General features: G+C 49.9%; 1 protein-coding gene across 1 annotated transcript in view; it reads left to right on the top strand.

Moving 5' to 3' along the window:
- Positions 1-12,918, top strand: part of tnfsf10l (TNF superfamily member 10, like) — a 39,460-nt gene extending 26,542 nt beyond the window's left edge. Inside the window, exons 3-7 of the mRNA XM_056575634.1 lie at positions 7,792-7,828; positions 7,989-8,096; positions 10,444-10,595; positions 12,081-12,191; positions 12,622-12,918. Coding sequence (XP_056431609.1) covers positions 7,792-7,828; positions 7,989-8,096; positions 10,444-10,595; positions 12,081-12,191; positions 12,622-12,807 — 594 coding nt within the window. The 3' untranslated portion in view covers positions 12,808-12,918. The remainder of the gene's footprint in view (positions 1-7,791; positions 7,829-7,988; positions 8,097-10,443; positions 10,596-12,080; positions 12,192-12,621) is intronic.
- The last annotated feature ends 2,349 nt before the right edge of the window (positions 12,919-15,267 follow it).

Raw genomic sequence — 15,267 nt, 5'->3', positions numbered from 1 at the left:
CTACGCCGAGGTCAGACGTAGCTGTGATTACTGGACACGGTCGGCCTGGCGTTCGGATGAATAACCTCATCTGTCGTCGAGAGAAGATCAAAAATGAATTACACCTAACCAAAGGCTGTGCTGTAGATCCAGCCATGACAAGTAGTAGCAGTGTTTTTTTAAACGTCTTGTATTGGGTCATCCCCATCACACCTGGTGGTAAAATAGGGGCACCTTTTTAAGCTGAGGAAGGTATGTGACCCCTCTGAACTCTATGGAGGGGGGGGGGGGGGGGTGGGTCAGGGACTTCAACTCTCAGCTGAAAGGTCGTGGGTTCAATCGCCAGTGTCGACAGTCTGACCTGAATACTTCCTTGACGAAGACGACCTCTGACCCCTACGTGCTCCCATCATGACACATCTGAATAACCTCGAGGTATCATGGCTTGAACTCAAGCCAACGGATCCAGGCGTCGGCTCCAACACGAAACGCAACCGTCAGGAAGCTAGACAACGAGGCCCCGCGATTGGTCCGTCCCCCCTCTCCTCCCTAACCGGTATAACGTGCGTGTTGCACCGCCTGCGGCACGGCGATGACAAACACAACGTCTCTCTGTGTGTCTCGGCCTTGTGTTTTGTGTCGAGCCTGGCAAGGGGAGTCCACAGCGCTAAAAGACAAAACCGTCACATAACGATCCGGGGCTGAGTGCCGTTGCATAAGCGCCGCCAGGCTTGGCGTGAGGCTCAGGAACGCTCTGGGAAGAGGGAAAGGCTGAACGACAGGCAGCCTCGGTGTGTCAGAGAGTCACCAGGGAGTGGGAGGGGAACGAGACCAAGAAGTGCTGACTGGTGCGAGTTTTGGACTTGGTGCATGGAGTGGATCTGTCCGGCCGGCAGTTCTGTTTGTTGTCCCGGAGCGGGACGGTGTAACGGGACAAGCGTGTGCCGGCGCGGTGTCGGAGGGATTTCCCGCGATGATGCGCTCGTTAGAGGCACGGCGGTGGGTCCGTGCGCTCGGGGGATGGATATGGTCAAGGGATCTGTCAACAGCGATTTGAAACTCAAATCCGGAGGGGAATTATCCCCGTCCACCGCATGCATTCTTGCGTCAGTCATTAGGGGCAGAGCTCTTTGAATCTGAACCAGAACTGGGAACTGATGTTCGAGCCTTGCCTTGTAGCTGATCAGAACAAGAGGGAATGTTCCCTTTTGCCACACGATTTTCTCGTTTCGCGGACACTTAATCCCCCCGAAAAGTTGAATCCAATCTTTTTTTCCCCCCTGGTCTTGCTTCATTGCTTTGAGGGTATGTTCCTCAATATAAAGCGAAGATAGGTTTGAATTGTTCTTTAATCGCTGAATCGCAATGATGCTGATGGGGTAGGACAGGGTGCAACCAATCCGATCAAGGTCTTATTTGTTATCCGTCACACATGTTAAGAGTCCTACGACCTGCAGTTAAACACAGCATGAAACTAAAATCGCAAAAAGTTAACGACAGCCGTGTGTTTTAAGCCAAGCCATTGCTTTATTTTTTTGTGCGAATGGTTTTGGTTTGGTAGGCCATTAAACACAAATGAAACCAAGAAGATATTTCTTCCTGAGCTGAGTTGTGGATTATTAACAGTGATTATAGAGAAGCAACCACAACCCACCTCTGTTAACACACACACACGCACGCAGGCACGCACGCACGCACGCACACAGACACACACACACAGGCCTGTTCAGGTTGGGCAGTGTATTAAAGTATTACATTTCAGCTAATACTAACCTGGAGAGTATTGACTCTGACAGGTACATACTTGACTCTCTCTCTTCCTCTCACTTCACTTTGGCTGTCTCTCTCTCTCTTTTTGTCTCTTGTCTCTCTTCCTCCCCCAATCCTCCCCCAATCCTCCCCCAATCCTCCCTCTCTCTCTCTCTCTCTCTCTCTCTCTCTCTCTCTCTCTCTCTCTCTCTCTCTCTCTCTCTCTCTCTCTCTCTCTCTCTCTCTCTCTCTCTCTCTCTCTCTCTCTCTCTCTCTCTCTCTCTCTCAGTGGAGCACAATGATTAAATAATAATAAATGAGAGGGATGGAGTCTCCGGTCCCCAGAGAGCAGCTGAAGGAGTTGTGTTTATCTTGACACCCCGGCCTCTGTAGGGGTCTCAGCGGTTGTTTAACCCCCCCCCCCCCACCCCCTCCTCTGTCTCCCCCTCTCCCTCTCTCCCTCTCTCCCTCTTTCTGTCACTGTCTCTTTCCCTCCGTCGCTCCCTTTCTCACTCACTCTGTCACTCTCCCACTTTCCAATAATCATTCTCTCTCAGTCACTCTTCAGTCTCGCTCTGCCTCTACATCATTCCTTCTCAGTATCTCTTTCCGCTCGACTGTTCCCCACTCCCTCTCCCCCTCTCTCTCCCCCTCTCTCTCTCTCTCTCTCTCTCTCTCTCTCTGCCAATGTCTCTTGGTGTCCCAATTGTTACGCGTGTGTGTGTGTGTGTGTGTGTGTGTGTGTGTGTGTGTGTGTGTGTGTGTGTGTGTGTGTGTGTGTGTGTGTGTGTGTGTGTGTGTGTGTGTGTGTGTGTGTGTGTGTGCTGAAGGATAATGAGGATTTCTTTTCGTTGTTGCAGCTGCAGTGGGTTCAGCTCACAAACACACCAGCATGCACACACGTACTTGCACACACACAAACGTGCAGGCATGCACACACACATTCACACAAAGTGCATGCACGCACACACTCACACGCACGCACACACACACTTTTTGCAGTGAGAGAATGCAAATTGATTAATATCTTAGGATTCAAAGATAGAGAGAAGAGAACAAATGAATAGATGACCAAACGATTGACGAACAAATGAGTGAATGGCAAATGACCGTACGTGCGTGTCGCTCTACGTCTTTATCCCAGGGCAGGAAGTGACATTGTTCACACATTTCAAACTTCTGTCACGTCAACTCAGATCAAGATAATTCGCCGTTGCTACAAAATAAAAGCCCCCAGCCTTTAAAATCTCCATTCAGGGTAGTATGTCTGGAGGGCGAGGGAGACAAAACAAGCCATGAGGAATGTCGTCGTTCCTCAAATCGCTTTCCTGTGTGTTATTCCCATTTTTTTGTGCAATTTCACAAAACACACAAAGAGAAGGGAAAAATAAAACACACCAAACGCCAGATAGTCCTTGGGCTTCACAGGGACCCGGGGGGACTAAGTCACACCGGCTTTGCCTTCAGAATAAAATACGACCCAGCGACGGTGAATTAAATGCGCTATTATCGCACACGAGTTCAAAGCGAGTTCTAAGGGAGAAACCACGAGGGAACGCTGGTTTGACAAACTACCGCCACCGCCATCTTTATTAACTCCACGCTAGCTGTCCGGGGGGAGCGCTTCCTGTGGCCCTCGACGGGGAGAGACTCGCCGTGACCTTTGACATCACCACTTTCAGGTGCCTGCCCCACCCCGGCCCCGAGGGCGCTGTGTGTCAACAAGAGCCGCCGCAGCGTTCCGTCCCGCGTCTCCTCGTGACCTCGCTCGCCACGCTAAGACACCCGCGCTAAAGCTGAGAAGGACCCCGTGGGACAACTCGTCAGTTTTCATGACGCAGCATAGCGAGGAAGCACACGGGGATGAGGCGCTGGAACGACTCGGCAGTTTAGCGCCGTCTGCGGCTGAGGTTGCTGATTACGGACGAAGGGGCGGATGTTTGAGACACTGCCTCTAAAGCTAAAGGCGTGCAGAGACAGCATGGAACAAGTATCAATATTACTCGATGTGTAATGAAGGAGAAGCTAGGCACCAATACCGCTACACTGTCCTCCCCTTCCCCCACACCCCCCCCTCTGTTTGGGCTGACAAATGTATCTAGCGTCAGCCAGGATATCTGCTTCTCTTGAGCAATCTCATTGGAATGAAGACCCACTCATCGACTGGACAACCCGAGGAGCAGTAAAGGGATTTATTGCCTTGCCCGAGGGCAAATCAGCAGGCTTGGGTCTGCATGACTGCCGGGGAAAAACCCTGCCTCGAAGAAAAAAAAAGCCCTGAACGCTAACTCCTGCGGTGGGGTGGAGTACGAACAGTTTGGGGTTTTGTTATAATTCACTGTCCCCAACAAAGTGTCGACAGGGCTTAAAGGGTTTAGCTGGGTTGTAAACATCGCACACTGGCCGCATTCTTAGTTAGCTTTAGCTCGCCGCCATTCCTGCGTACTTGTCGCCTCGTAGAAAACGAGATGAATCCGCTGACTAAATGTCCTCGTTGTCGCCCCGGGGCCTCAAGGGTCCACTCCGTCCCTGGAAGTCAAACACAAGGCGTGTTCACACAATCACACCTGGGAGACACTAAACACCGCTAGCAGGCCTTCTGTTGACGGCTCATTAGCTCTGTGCGCTATTTCCTGTTAGCACGCGTCCCAGGGGCTATCCGTGTGATTGATCGCTGAACTTTAGCCTTCTTCATTCTTTCTTTCTCTCTTTCTTTACGGGTTGTTCGTTTGCATTTTAATTTGATCAAAACAATGATTAGGTAGCTACATTTTCATCTTATTACACCAATAACACACAAACACGCTAAATACACAAAACAAGTTGACACTTTTGTGTTTCTTGCTGGTAGCTTGAAGTGTAGTCCACGTATATCTGGTTTCCATAGCTGTCTGTCTCTGGAGTAGAACATTTCCTACAACTACTATGAAATATATGGAACTCACTCATACCTCAACCTGTCCATATACCTCTGTCCGTTTAGCTCCTATGCTCCTATGAGTTTCTCTTCTTGGGTCGCCAACATATCTAATTAGTGTTATTTTAAAAATAAAAGTCAAAGTGTTAGTCTCAAATTCCACCCTTCCATCTTGAACGGGTTAGAGCGTCCATTTTAAAAGTCGGAATGTCCCGAGTCATCCAAACCTGAACGCTATACTTAGCTCGGTATAAAAAGCGACCTCTTCACCCTGCTGCTTTTACTGGCATTTAAAGTCAACAAACTCACTAACTCTCTAGGACTTCAGAGTTAAGACCTGCTTCTTCGGCAATGTTATATAAATGATTCATTTTTGGGGGCCTGAATGGAGTATGGCATTTCATAAATCAGAGCCCTGGACTGTTGTAAAGCTTTATTTTCTACACGCTGTTCTCATTAGCCTAACTGCCAACTTTCATTCAGGCCGATGACATCATCAACATGCAACGCACAACCCCCCCCAAAGACCCCTGCCCCAGTTGAAAAACGCACAAAATGGAGCAAAGTGGAGTACGTTTCAATTTAGACAGAAAAGCGATTCCAAGAAGCGAATGGATGTTATCTAAACAGTAAACCACACTTAAATGATCCTGCGGCCAACAACATAATTTGTTTATTGGTACAGCCTTTTATCACAGTTACAGGCCCAAGGAGAAGAAACCCAAAGCTTAAGGGAGAAACACGATGAAGTGGAATGAAATGGTTTCATGCCGGGGAGTGTAGCCAGCCCTGCGTGGTTTAATTCCCTCCCCAATGTCTGCAAGCTGTTGGGTGGTGTTTGTCCCAGTAAACACATTCCCCTTACCCCATATCACCCCGTTTGAATCTTGACCACCTTGACCGTGAGCTCAACCTGAAGCATTGTAGCTAAACACACTTTCACTGTCTGTAGGGAAATATCTTCGGCAAAGCCAGGCTGAGGTTTATTAAATGAAAGCACAAAGGGTGTTTGAGACTTGTGGGGACTTGGGGAGTAATGGAATCCCACTTGGTTTGTGGGGGACAGAGCCACCGCTAGAAAACTAAAACCATATCTGAACAATCTCGTCCTCTCTGGTCAGTTTCAGCCACACAGCAGAGCAGAAAATCGGTTGGGTAAATAAACACAGGGCACTGTGTGTGTGTGTGTGTGTGTGTGTGTGTGTGTGTGTGTGTGTGTGTGTGTGTGTGTGTGTGTGTGTGTGTGTGTGTGTGTGTGTGTGTGTGTGTGTGTGTGTGTGTGTGTGTGTGTGTGTGTGTGTGTTTGGGCATGTAAGTGTTTGGGTGTATATGGGCAGTGTAGAGGAGGCTGATTGCAGGGCTGTTTGTTTGTGCGTGGGCATGTGAGCAATTGTGATGTTCTGCCTCCAATACAAGGAGAAATGTGGCAAGGGGGTAGGAGAGGAGAGAGGGTGAGGAGAGGAGAGAGGGTGAGGAGAGGAGAGACTGAGGATGAGAAGGGGAGAGGAGGTGGGTGAGGAGAGGAGTGACTGGAGGTGAGGAGAGGAGAGTAGGAGGTGAGGAGAGGAGAGTAGGAGGTGAGGAGAGGAGAGTTGGTGAGGAGAGGAGGGAAATGGAGGCTGGGGGTTTGAGGTGAGAGCTGGGGTGTAGAAGAGAGGGTTGGGGAGGAGAGGAGAGGATTAGGGGATTACGCAGAGAGAGTTGGATGAGCTGGACGGGAGGGGGGGGAGGGGGGGGGGGGATGTGAGGTGAGGAGAGAGGCGGAGGAAAAGGTTTGCGGAGAGGGGAGCAGGGGCCCGGTGAGTTTGGGGCCAGAGAGAGAGGGATGGGGGAGTCTGGGGGTGTGAATGACAGGGTTGGGGTGTTTAATGAAAGAAAAGGGGGGGGGGGGGGGGCGGGGGAGGGGGGGATCGGAGGAAGGGTTAGTACAGAGTTAATGGGGGTCTGTGGGTCTGTGGGTCTGGACGAGGGCCAAGGATAACATCACTGAGCTGCAGCTGGAGGAAAGGCCCCCGTCGGGGCCCCCTAGGAGCCAGAGCTAGCCTGGTAGCGCTCTGTTTTCTGGACCTTCCTAGCAGGGTAGCCTCGTGCTCAGGCTGTTGGGTCCAAGCTGAGAGGTGCTAGGCTCCAAACCCCCAACGTACCCCAGCCTGACCTGAACCCTGAACCCCTGATGACACATGTCTGAACTCACAGTGCGTTCGTTTGGAAGAGCCTCGGCTGTAGAGTCAACAGCTGGTCCAGTCTGCTAGTGTGTGGGGCTTCTGGTCGTGGGTGTTCTTCAATAGAAGGCAGTACTCTCTCTCTCTCTCTCTCTCTCTCTCTCTCTCTCTCTCTCTCTCTCTCTCTCTCTCTCTCTCTCTCTCTCTCTCTCTCTCTCTCTCTCTCTCTCTCTCTCTCTCTCTCTCTCTCTCTCTCTCTCTCTCAGCAGTGAGACTCATCTGGGGGCAGTGTGAGTCATGTAACCACCATGCTAGCCAATCAGATCTGGAGGTGGGTGAGGGAAGGGAAGAGAGAGGGAATGAAGTTGGATCTAGTCGGAGCAGCAGGAATATATTTATACATAGAGAATAGGGGGAAGAAGGAGTGATAAAGATAAAAGAGAAGAAAGATAGATAGTAGTTTGATGGAGGACGGGGAGGGAAGGATTAGGGAAAAATGGGGTGATGGAGAAGAGGAGAGAGGGTTCTCATCTTTATGTACAATTCCCTGTGCTTTTAAGTGTGAGTTATAGAGGGAGAGTGTGTGTGTGTGTCTGTGTGTGTGTGTGTGTGTGTGAGTTATGAGGTGTGTGAGTGTATGTGTGTGGGTCTCCATCTAGCCATGTGCTCATGTACATTCCTGCCATCCATCTCTACGAGGGAGAGCGAGGTGGGGCGGTCAAGGCCCGGCTGCAATGGGGTGGAGAGAGAGAGAGAGAGAGAGAGAGAGAGAGAGAGAGAGAGAGAGAGAGAAGAGAGAGAGAGGAGGAGAGGAGAGAGAAGGAGAGGAGGAGAGAGGAGGAGAGGAGAGAGAGAGAGAGAGAGAGAGAGAGAGAGAGAGAGAGAGAGAGTCGATTTTTTATGCACTACTAATATACTCGATTATTAAACATGAACTCTTCGTGTTCCAGTATTTAAATCCCTTTCTGTTTCCTCTTTCTTCAGGTCACAGAGAACATCATCTCCAAACAAACCTTTATAGGTGAGTAACAGGATCCGCACACATACCTCAGTCCTACTCACACACACACTTCACCAACAGGCCCGAACCGAAGTCAACACATATGATCTTCTGGAAAATATTTACATTCGCATCACGTGACCACGATGTCTCTCTCTCTCTCTCTCTCTCTCTCACACAGAGGCCAGGACCATGCCTCGCACCTTCAACGCATCAGGGTCAAAGTTCATGACCTCAGTTCCCCAGAGGCCGTCGGCCCACCTCACCCTGAGGGACACCACCTCCCAAGGTGAGGGAGACGTCCCGTGTGTTATCTGTGTGGCTGTGTGCGTGCGTGTGTGCGTGCGTGAGCGTGTGTGTTTGTTTGATTGTCGGGGAAGTAAGGAGGCTGTATACACAAGGTGTACACTTTGCTTAAGGAGTCACTGATGCAGGCTCACACACACACACACACACACGCACACACGTAAACACATGCATAAACAGTAACACACACAGGCGTTTGGCAGACTGTAATTATCCTCAATGTGTTTATGGTCACTGTACTTTAACATGGTCCTCACTTAGCCCGTCTCCGCCTGTCAGGAACCATCGTCTTCCCTCTGAACTCTCTCCCTCTCTCTCTCTCTCTCTCTCTCTCTCTCTCTCTCTCTCTCTCTTTCTCTCTCTCTCTCTCTCTCTCCCCCCCGCCCTCTCTCTCTCTCCCCCCCTCCCTCTCTCTCTCTCCCCCCCTCCCTCTCTCTCTCTCTCTCCCCCCCTCCCTCCCTCTCTCTCTCTATCCCTAACCCTCTTTGTCTCGCTCTCTCTTCCTCTGTTCCTCTCTTTTTCTCTATTCCTAACGTTCTTTGTTTCTCTGTCTCTCTCAGTCTGTCTCTTCCTCTCTCCCTCTCTCTCTCTCTGCTGACGTTTGAAGGGAGAAAGAAAGAGAGAGAGGGGGGAGATTGATTTCAAAAGAGATACACAGTGGGATGGAAAGATAGATAGACATGTGGAAAGTTGGGGTCACAACATTATTCAGACTTATCCATGGGGTCACGGCCCCAGACAAGGTTGGGAACCCCTGACTGAGTGTGTGGTGAAACAATGAAAGGGTTGCGTGTTCCCTGAAGATCTGACGTGACAGTAGCGTCCATGTCGGATCAAACGGATCCTTTAGAAGTACGGCTGTACTGTACAGTTCCTCATGATCTATGATGACATGTTCCCTGAGGCAGGGCTGTGTGTGTGTGTGTGTGTGTGTGTGTGTGTGTGTGTGTGTGTGTGTGTGTGGTGTGTGTGTGTTTTTGAGTGTGTGTGTGTGTGTGTGTGTGTGTGTGTGTGTGTGTGTGTGTGTGTGTGTGTGTGTGTGTGGTTTTGAGTGTGTGTGTGTGTGTGTGTGTGTGTGTGTGTGGTTTTGAGTGTTTGTGTGTGTGTGTGTGTGTGTGTGTGTGTGTGTGTGTGTGTGTGTGTGTGTGTGTGTGTGTGTGTGTGTGTGTGTGTGTGTGTGTGTGTGTGTGTGTGTTTGTCCAGATGTAGGTCAGAATAACAGGATGACCCACAATTATAGTCACAGTATGCCATATGGAACGCCTGCAAAATCCATGTATTGACAACATTTAGGCGAAAAAGCCAAAGAACATTTGACGATAGTTAATACGTCTCTGGAGTCCCGGTGGTCTGTCATAACTATCGCCGCTTGGTGATATTATGAGAGAGCGAGAGAGAGAGCGAGAGAGAGAGAGAGCGAGAGAGAGAGAGAGAGAGAGAGAGAGAGAGAGAGAGCGAGAGCGAGAAGGGGCTTCAAGGTGTTATCAAGTTGTATCATGCGTCTTCCATAAGTTGACCCAAGGATAAGACATAGGCCTTGTTGTAGAACCGATAAAAAGGACATCTGAATGAATTTACTTCCACAGCCTGGAGTGCATCTGGTTGGACACTCCCATTTGTGATGTCACAAAAGACTTGTTGACCTCACACCTGATACTAGAACACCTGGAGTCCTTAAGAGTAGATTATCAAAGACCCTGGACCTGATAGTCATAAAACAGCTATTTATATAGCTATGTGTAGATAGATGGATTACATAAACCACATAACCACATAAACCTATGTGTGCGCGTAAGGTGAATTATCTGTGTCCATTTCATTCTGGGTATGTATCCAATGTGTGAGGAGAGTTATGAAGTGTCTTAGCAATAAAATAAAATCAGCACACATTCCTTATGTCCGAGGGTATGCTTGCTTGTGCATGTGTGTACGTGTGTGTGCGTGTGTGTGCACATGTGTGTTTCTGATGATGACTTTATCTAGGTCTGTCTCTCCGTCTCCAGTGGAACTCTTGAGTCAGTCCATGTCTACAATTAAGACAGGATGATTGAGGTTTATGTGAACATGCACACGCCTGGCAATGCACCACTGCCATGGCCAAGCCGCCTTGCTCAAAGGCACATCCATCCTCACGTCATCCATCAGTGGAGCTATCCGTCCACCTACCCGCAGTTTTGAGCTAAAATTTAAAATCCGACATGAGTCGAGGGCATTACTATGCTTATTAAAATCAAAATCAAGTGTTTTGTATTTTTATAATTTTTTTTAACTTTGGTAACTTTATTCCGTAGTGTTCGTAACACTCTGAATATCGTTCCTCCTTCCACCAGGATTCCCCCAGAACCCAGTTCTCCACCAATCCTGTCGTCACGTGGTCCGGTCGTGGGCCAATCAAAGCTTTGGAGCTCACCTGCACAACATGACTCTGACCAATGGCAAGCTGCGAGTTCCCCAGGATGGGCGGTACTACCTGTACTCCCAGGTGAGTTCACTTTTGCAATCATTTAATCCGAATGTGGAAAACACAAATCAACAAGAAGGTTTCCTGTTTTTTTCCAATCGTGTTATTTGTTTTAATAATATATTTAATTACATCTTTAATTTATCCTTAATTAAGAGGTTTAAAACGGCACAAACTGAAAGAAAAAACCTGCAAAACAAGTAGATCATTTTAAATAATCCACACAACAGAACGTCCGAACAAAGCCCACAAAGGAACATGACCCCGGTTACACGCCAGACTTATACCACTCGTTACCTATCTCGTTACTCAGCCCGTAACCTTAAGTCTGTCCCTACATGGTGCATTGAACTTGAAGCAAGTTCCTAAACGTTGCCTGGGTGAGGGGAAGATCTTACCTTTCTAGGGGGGTTCGGTCCACAGCCACCGCAGGCGAACAGCTCCCTCTGTGACACGCTGCACCGGCACCTCATCTCCAGGTGACCGTCCGCGCTTTGAATCCCGTCGTTCAGTTTCCCCAGTGTATTCATCTCATCTAAGTGTTCTGGAAAAGCAACGTGTCACGTATCTCAGAGTTTCACCTGCAGCGACTTTCCACTCAGAGTCTCACTGCCTGGGACTCACCTGCTGCCTCAGGTGGTTCCATTTACCGCTAATGAGCAGCTCAACACCGCCCCCTCTGGGTGAAGTCAGTACTGACCCTAACCATTAGCACTCTAAAGCTAACCCTATTCCTCATATCGTAACACCCCCGCCGAAACTCATCATCCCGCCCAAAAAATAACCGCCCATCGGTCCAACTGCCATCTCACACGCACATCTGCCAGTGGTTAAACTTTCCCTTGAAAACGCGCATGAAATCGAAGCTCTCTATCTTTTTTTTTTGTTTGGGGTTGAGTGCATTGGGATTTCAGTGGCTCGGGAGCGCTGGGTAGGTTCCTCTGTGATAGTTACGCCAAGAGAAATCAGCTCTCTGGGAAAAATGTCATAACAAAACCGTGGCGGTCGCTGTGTCCGCTCTTTCCTCCCCCTGTTCCAGTCAGGGCAGTTACAGGAAGACCTCTGCCAAAACCAGACACAGAACAAAAAGAGTGTAACTCTGGGGCTGAGGCATCCCAGCCATGAGGGGCCAACAGCTACTATTATTATTATTATTAATATTTATTTATTAATCAGATGCTTTTAGCGAAAGCGATAGCCAGTAGATAGCCAACGTTCTGGGTTTGATTCCCAAGTGTCAACAGAGAAAGATGCATCATCTTTTTCTGTTGACACTTGGGATTCAAAGCGAGAATGTTGGCTTGGGGGGGGGGGGGTCACCCTAGCCCCAGCTTTCCCTCCCCCCTCATGAGGTTGCAGACATTGCTCATCGAAACCCGAAACCTTTGAGCCGGGAGTCAAAACGCAGACGATACCACATATCCAGCCATACACTAACCATGCCACTATCTTCTTCCTGTTCTCCTCCCCCATTGGCTCCTCCCCCCTCTCGTCTGATCCGACCAGGTGTATTTCCGGTACCCGTCTCCGGCTGCCATCGATGGGGACCAGCGTAGCGTCAGCCACCAGCTGGTCCAGTGCGTCTACAAGAAGACCTCCTACCCCAGCCCCATACAGGTACAGCCCCAACCCACCTCTAGACAGGTGCCCAGGTAGACAGGTAGACTCTCAGCCCCATACAGGTACAGCCCTAACCCACACCTAAACAGGTAGACAGATAGACTCTCAGGCCCCGTTTTGATGTTGTGCATTCAGTCACGAGGAGATTCAACCGTTTAAATTGAGCAGAAAAACTGTTGTGCATGGAATCCATATGAAGCTCATCAACAGAGGAACGAGGAGGCTGCTGGTAAACTCAAAATGGCAAAACACTCATTTAGTTCCTGCTCTTTCTCTCCCCTTCTCCCCCTGCTCTCCTTCCTTTGCCCTTTCATCCCTCTCCTCTCCTCCCTCTCTTCTCCATCACCTCCTCCTCCATCACCTCCTCCTCCTCCTCCTCCTCCTCCTCCTCCTCCTCCTCCCTCTCCTCCTCCTCCTCCTCCTCCAGCTGCTGAAGGGCGTGGGTACCAAGTGCTGGGCCCCTGACGCCGAGTACGCGCTGCACTCGGTGTACCAGGGCGGTCTGTTCGAGCTCCGGGCCGGCGACGAGCTGTTCGTCTCCGTCTCCTCCCCCACCATGGTCAACGCCGACGACTCCTCCAGCTACTTTGGGGCCTTCCGCCTCGACCTCTGAGAGGGGCGCGACGGGTCCATGGATTGGTCTATGGATGGATGGATGGATGGATGGATGGATGGATGGATGGATGGATGGATGGATGGGTGAATGAATGGATGGATGGATGGATGGATGGATGGATGGATGGATGGATGGATGGATGGATGGATGGATGGATGGATGGATGGATGGATGGATGGATGGATGGATGGATGGATGAATGGATGGATGGATGGATGGATGGATGAAGGCAGGGATGGATGGATGGCGAGGTGAATGAACGGAGGAAGGACGGATGGATGGATGGCTTGATGGATGCGTGGATGGATGGATGGATGCACAGATGTAGTAAGGGGCGGCGCGGTCAGAAGACAGAGGGGGACGGGACTGAGGAGGGGGGGGCGGGAGGGGGGGGGCTGTCCGTGTGGGCGGAGGATGAGAGGGAAACATCCGTCGACGCCGGCCAAATGGATCTTGGATGTTATCGCTGCCTCGGAAAGGAGGGATGGAAGGGGCTGAAAGAAGGACGGACGGACGGGACAATGGATACACTGTCCGGAGCGGGAGTGGGAGCGGGAAGAGAAGACTGCAAGCGAGGAATTCCTTCCGTCCTTGCGAACGTCGAGTCGGCTCCGAAACGTGGAGCGATGCGGTAAACAACAACAGAGATACAGTAAACAAACAGCTGGTCACGTGGTCCCTTCAGAGCTCCGAGCGCGCGCTCAGCTACCGTTCACCGTTGACCTCTGAACTCTCCTGGCAGCCCCCGGGACGGAGGAGAGGGGGGGGGGGTTATCCCGGGGATTTGGGAAGCACCGGGACCCGACACCCATGGGAGCAGAGGGAGGGGGTGATTCTAACCCCTGACAGAGGAATGTAAAGCCGTGGCCCAAAAGCGACTGGACCCAACCTTCTCCTGGAGGATTGTGGGTAATTCCGGCGGCTGTGGATCCAAAGATATCCGAAAAAAGAAAAACGAATCAAGCCGCTAACGACACCAAAGCAAAATGAACACGCAGGAGATGAAAATGCATAAATGGAATATACTTCTTTTTTTTATCCTTTTGGTTCGTGACAAGGACCATGTAGTGAAAACTCATAAAAAGGACCTGCGGGGATTAACAATATTTTTGTTCTTATTTGTTGTTTTTTTACAAGTAGCTCCTCCTTTGTAAGACAGCTCCAATGAACCCTTGAGACGCTCTAGTGCCTCTGTAGCGCGTGTGAAGGGATCCCTAGAGGACTCAGGCCCGTCTTTGTCCCTGAGAATGAAACTCTGAAGACTGTTTGGAATAACAAACGGACACAGAGAAAGACATCACTCTGCCGTTTTAAAGAAGGAGGAACACAACAAAGGAAGGAGGAGGAAGGAGAGATCGAGAGGCGGAGGAGAGAGGATGTGGGCTTTGAATGGTGGAGAATTGAACCTAAAGCGAGAGGGATTAGAGAGATGGAGACTAAACTTCCACTCTATCTCTCTCCCTCTCTCTCTCTTTATCTATCTCTTACGAGTGGTATGCAGTGCGTCATGTTTGACATGCAAAGCAGGTCAATCATGACTGTTTTTAAAAGGGCATTCCTTTTAAAAACACACACCTGCATCCAAAGACACAAACATACACACACACATGCACACAGATACACACAGATACACACAGACACATGTGCGACGAAACCCAAATAAAAGCATTTGCATGCACAAACATACCGCGAGCCTTGGACTTCTGAAAGAATCGCGCGCTTTACGCAAAAACAAGCGAGGAGGTAATGTGAATGTAGGCGTGTGCAGACAGATGCACACGCAAACACGCCTCACCGTCCCTCCACATTCTCATATGAACGCACACGCCCATGAGGGGAACTATAGTTAACGTGCACTATCATCAAGAGTGCAAAGAGAGAGAGACAGAGAGAGAGAGACAAACAGAGAGAGACAGAGAGAAAGAGACAGCAAGGGATAGACTGAGAGACAGATTGACTTAAGAGAGAGTTGCACGTTTGGGGTGTTGGGACATGGGGCGATCGGGAAGATACCCAGAGACAAGAAACATGCAGCACAGGGTACCATCTCGCCCCTGAAAGGCCTCTATGTCTCTCCTACACACGCACCCTAACTCACTCAAACTGTTAGGGCAGACACAGTAGGGGTCCGGAACACATGGCAGTAGTCTCTCTATCACCCTCTCTCTCTCTAGCAAACACACAGAGACACACACATTTATCCAACGTGTCCAACCTCCCTCTACCATCTGGGAGCTGTCAGTGATACATCAGAGTGTGTGTGTGTGTGTGTGTGTGTGTGTGTGTGTGTGTGTGTGTGTGTGTGTGTGTGTGTGTGTGTGTGTGTGTGTGTGTGTGTGTGTGTGTGTGTGTGTGTGTGTGTGTGAAATGAGGTCAGACAAACATACACACTCGGACGTCTCTCCAGGGACGCAGCGATCAATTAGTTTAACCTGACAGTAAAGGCCCCTGTGTAAT

This window comes from Gadus chalcogrammus, chromosome 17 (assembly GCF_026213295.1).
Source record: "Gadus chalcogrammus isolate NIFS_2021 chromosome 17, NIFS_Gcha_1.0, whole genome shotgun sequence".
Taxonomy (NCBI): domain Eukaryota; kingdom Metazoa; phylum Chordata; class Actinopteri; order Gadiformes; family Gadidae; genus Gadus; species Gadus chalcogrammus.
The sequence above is the reverse complement of the archived record's forward strand: the minus strand, read 5'-3'. Positions and strand labels throughout refer to the sequence as shown.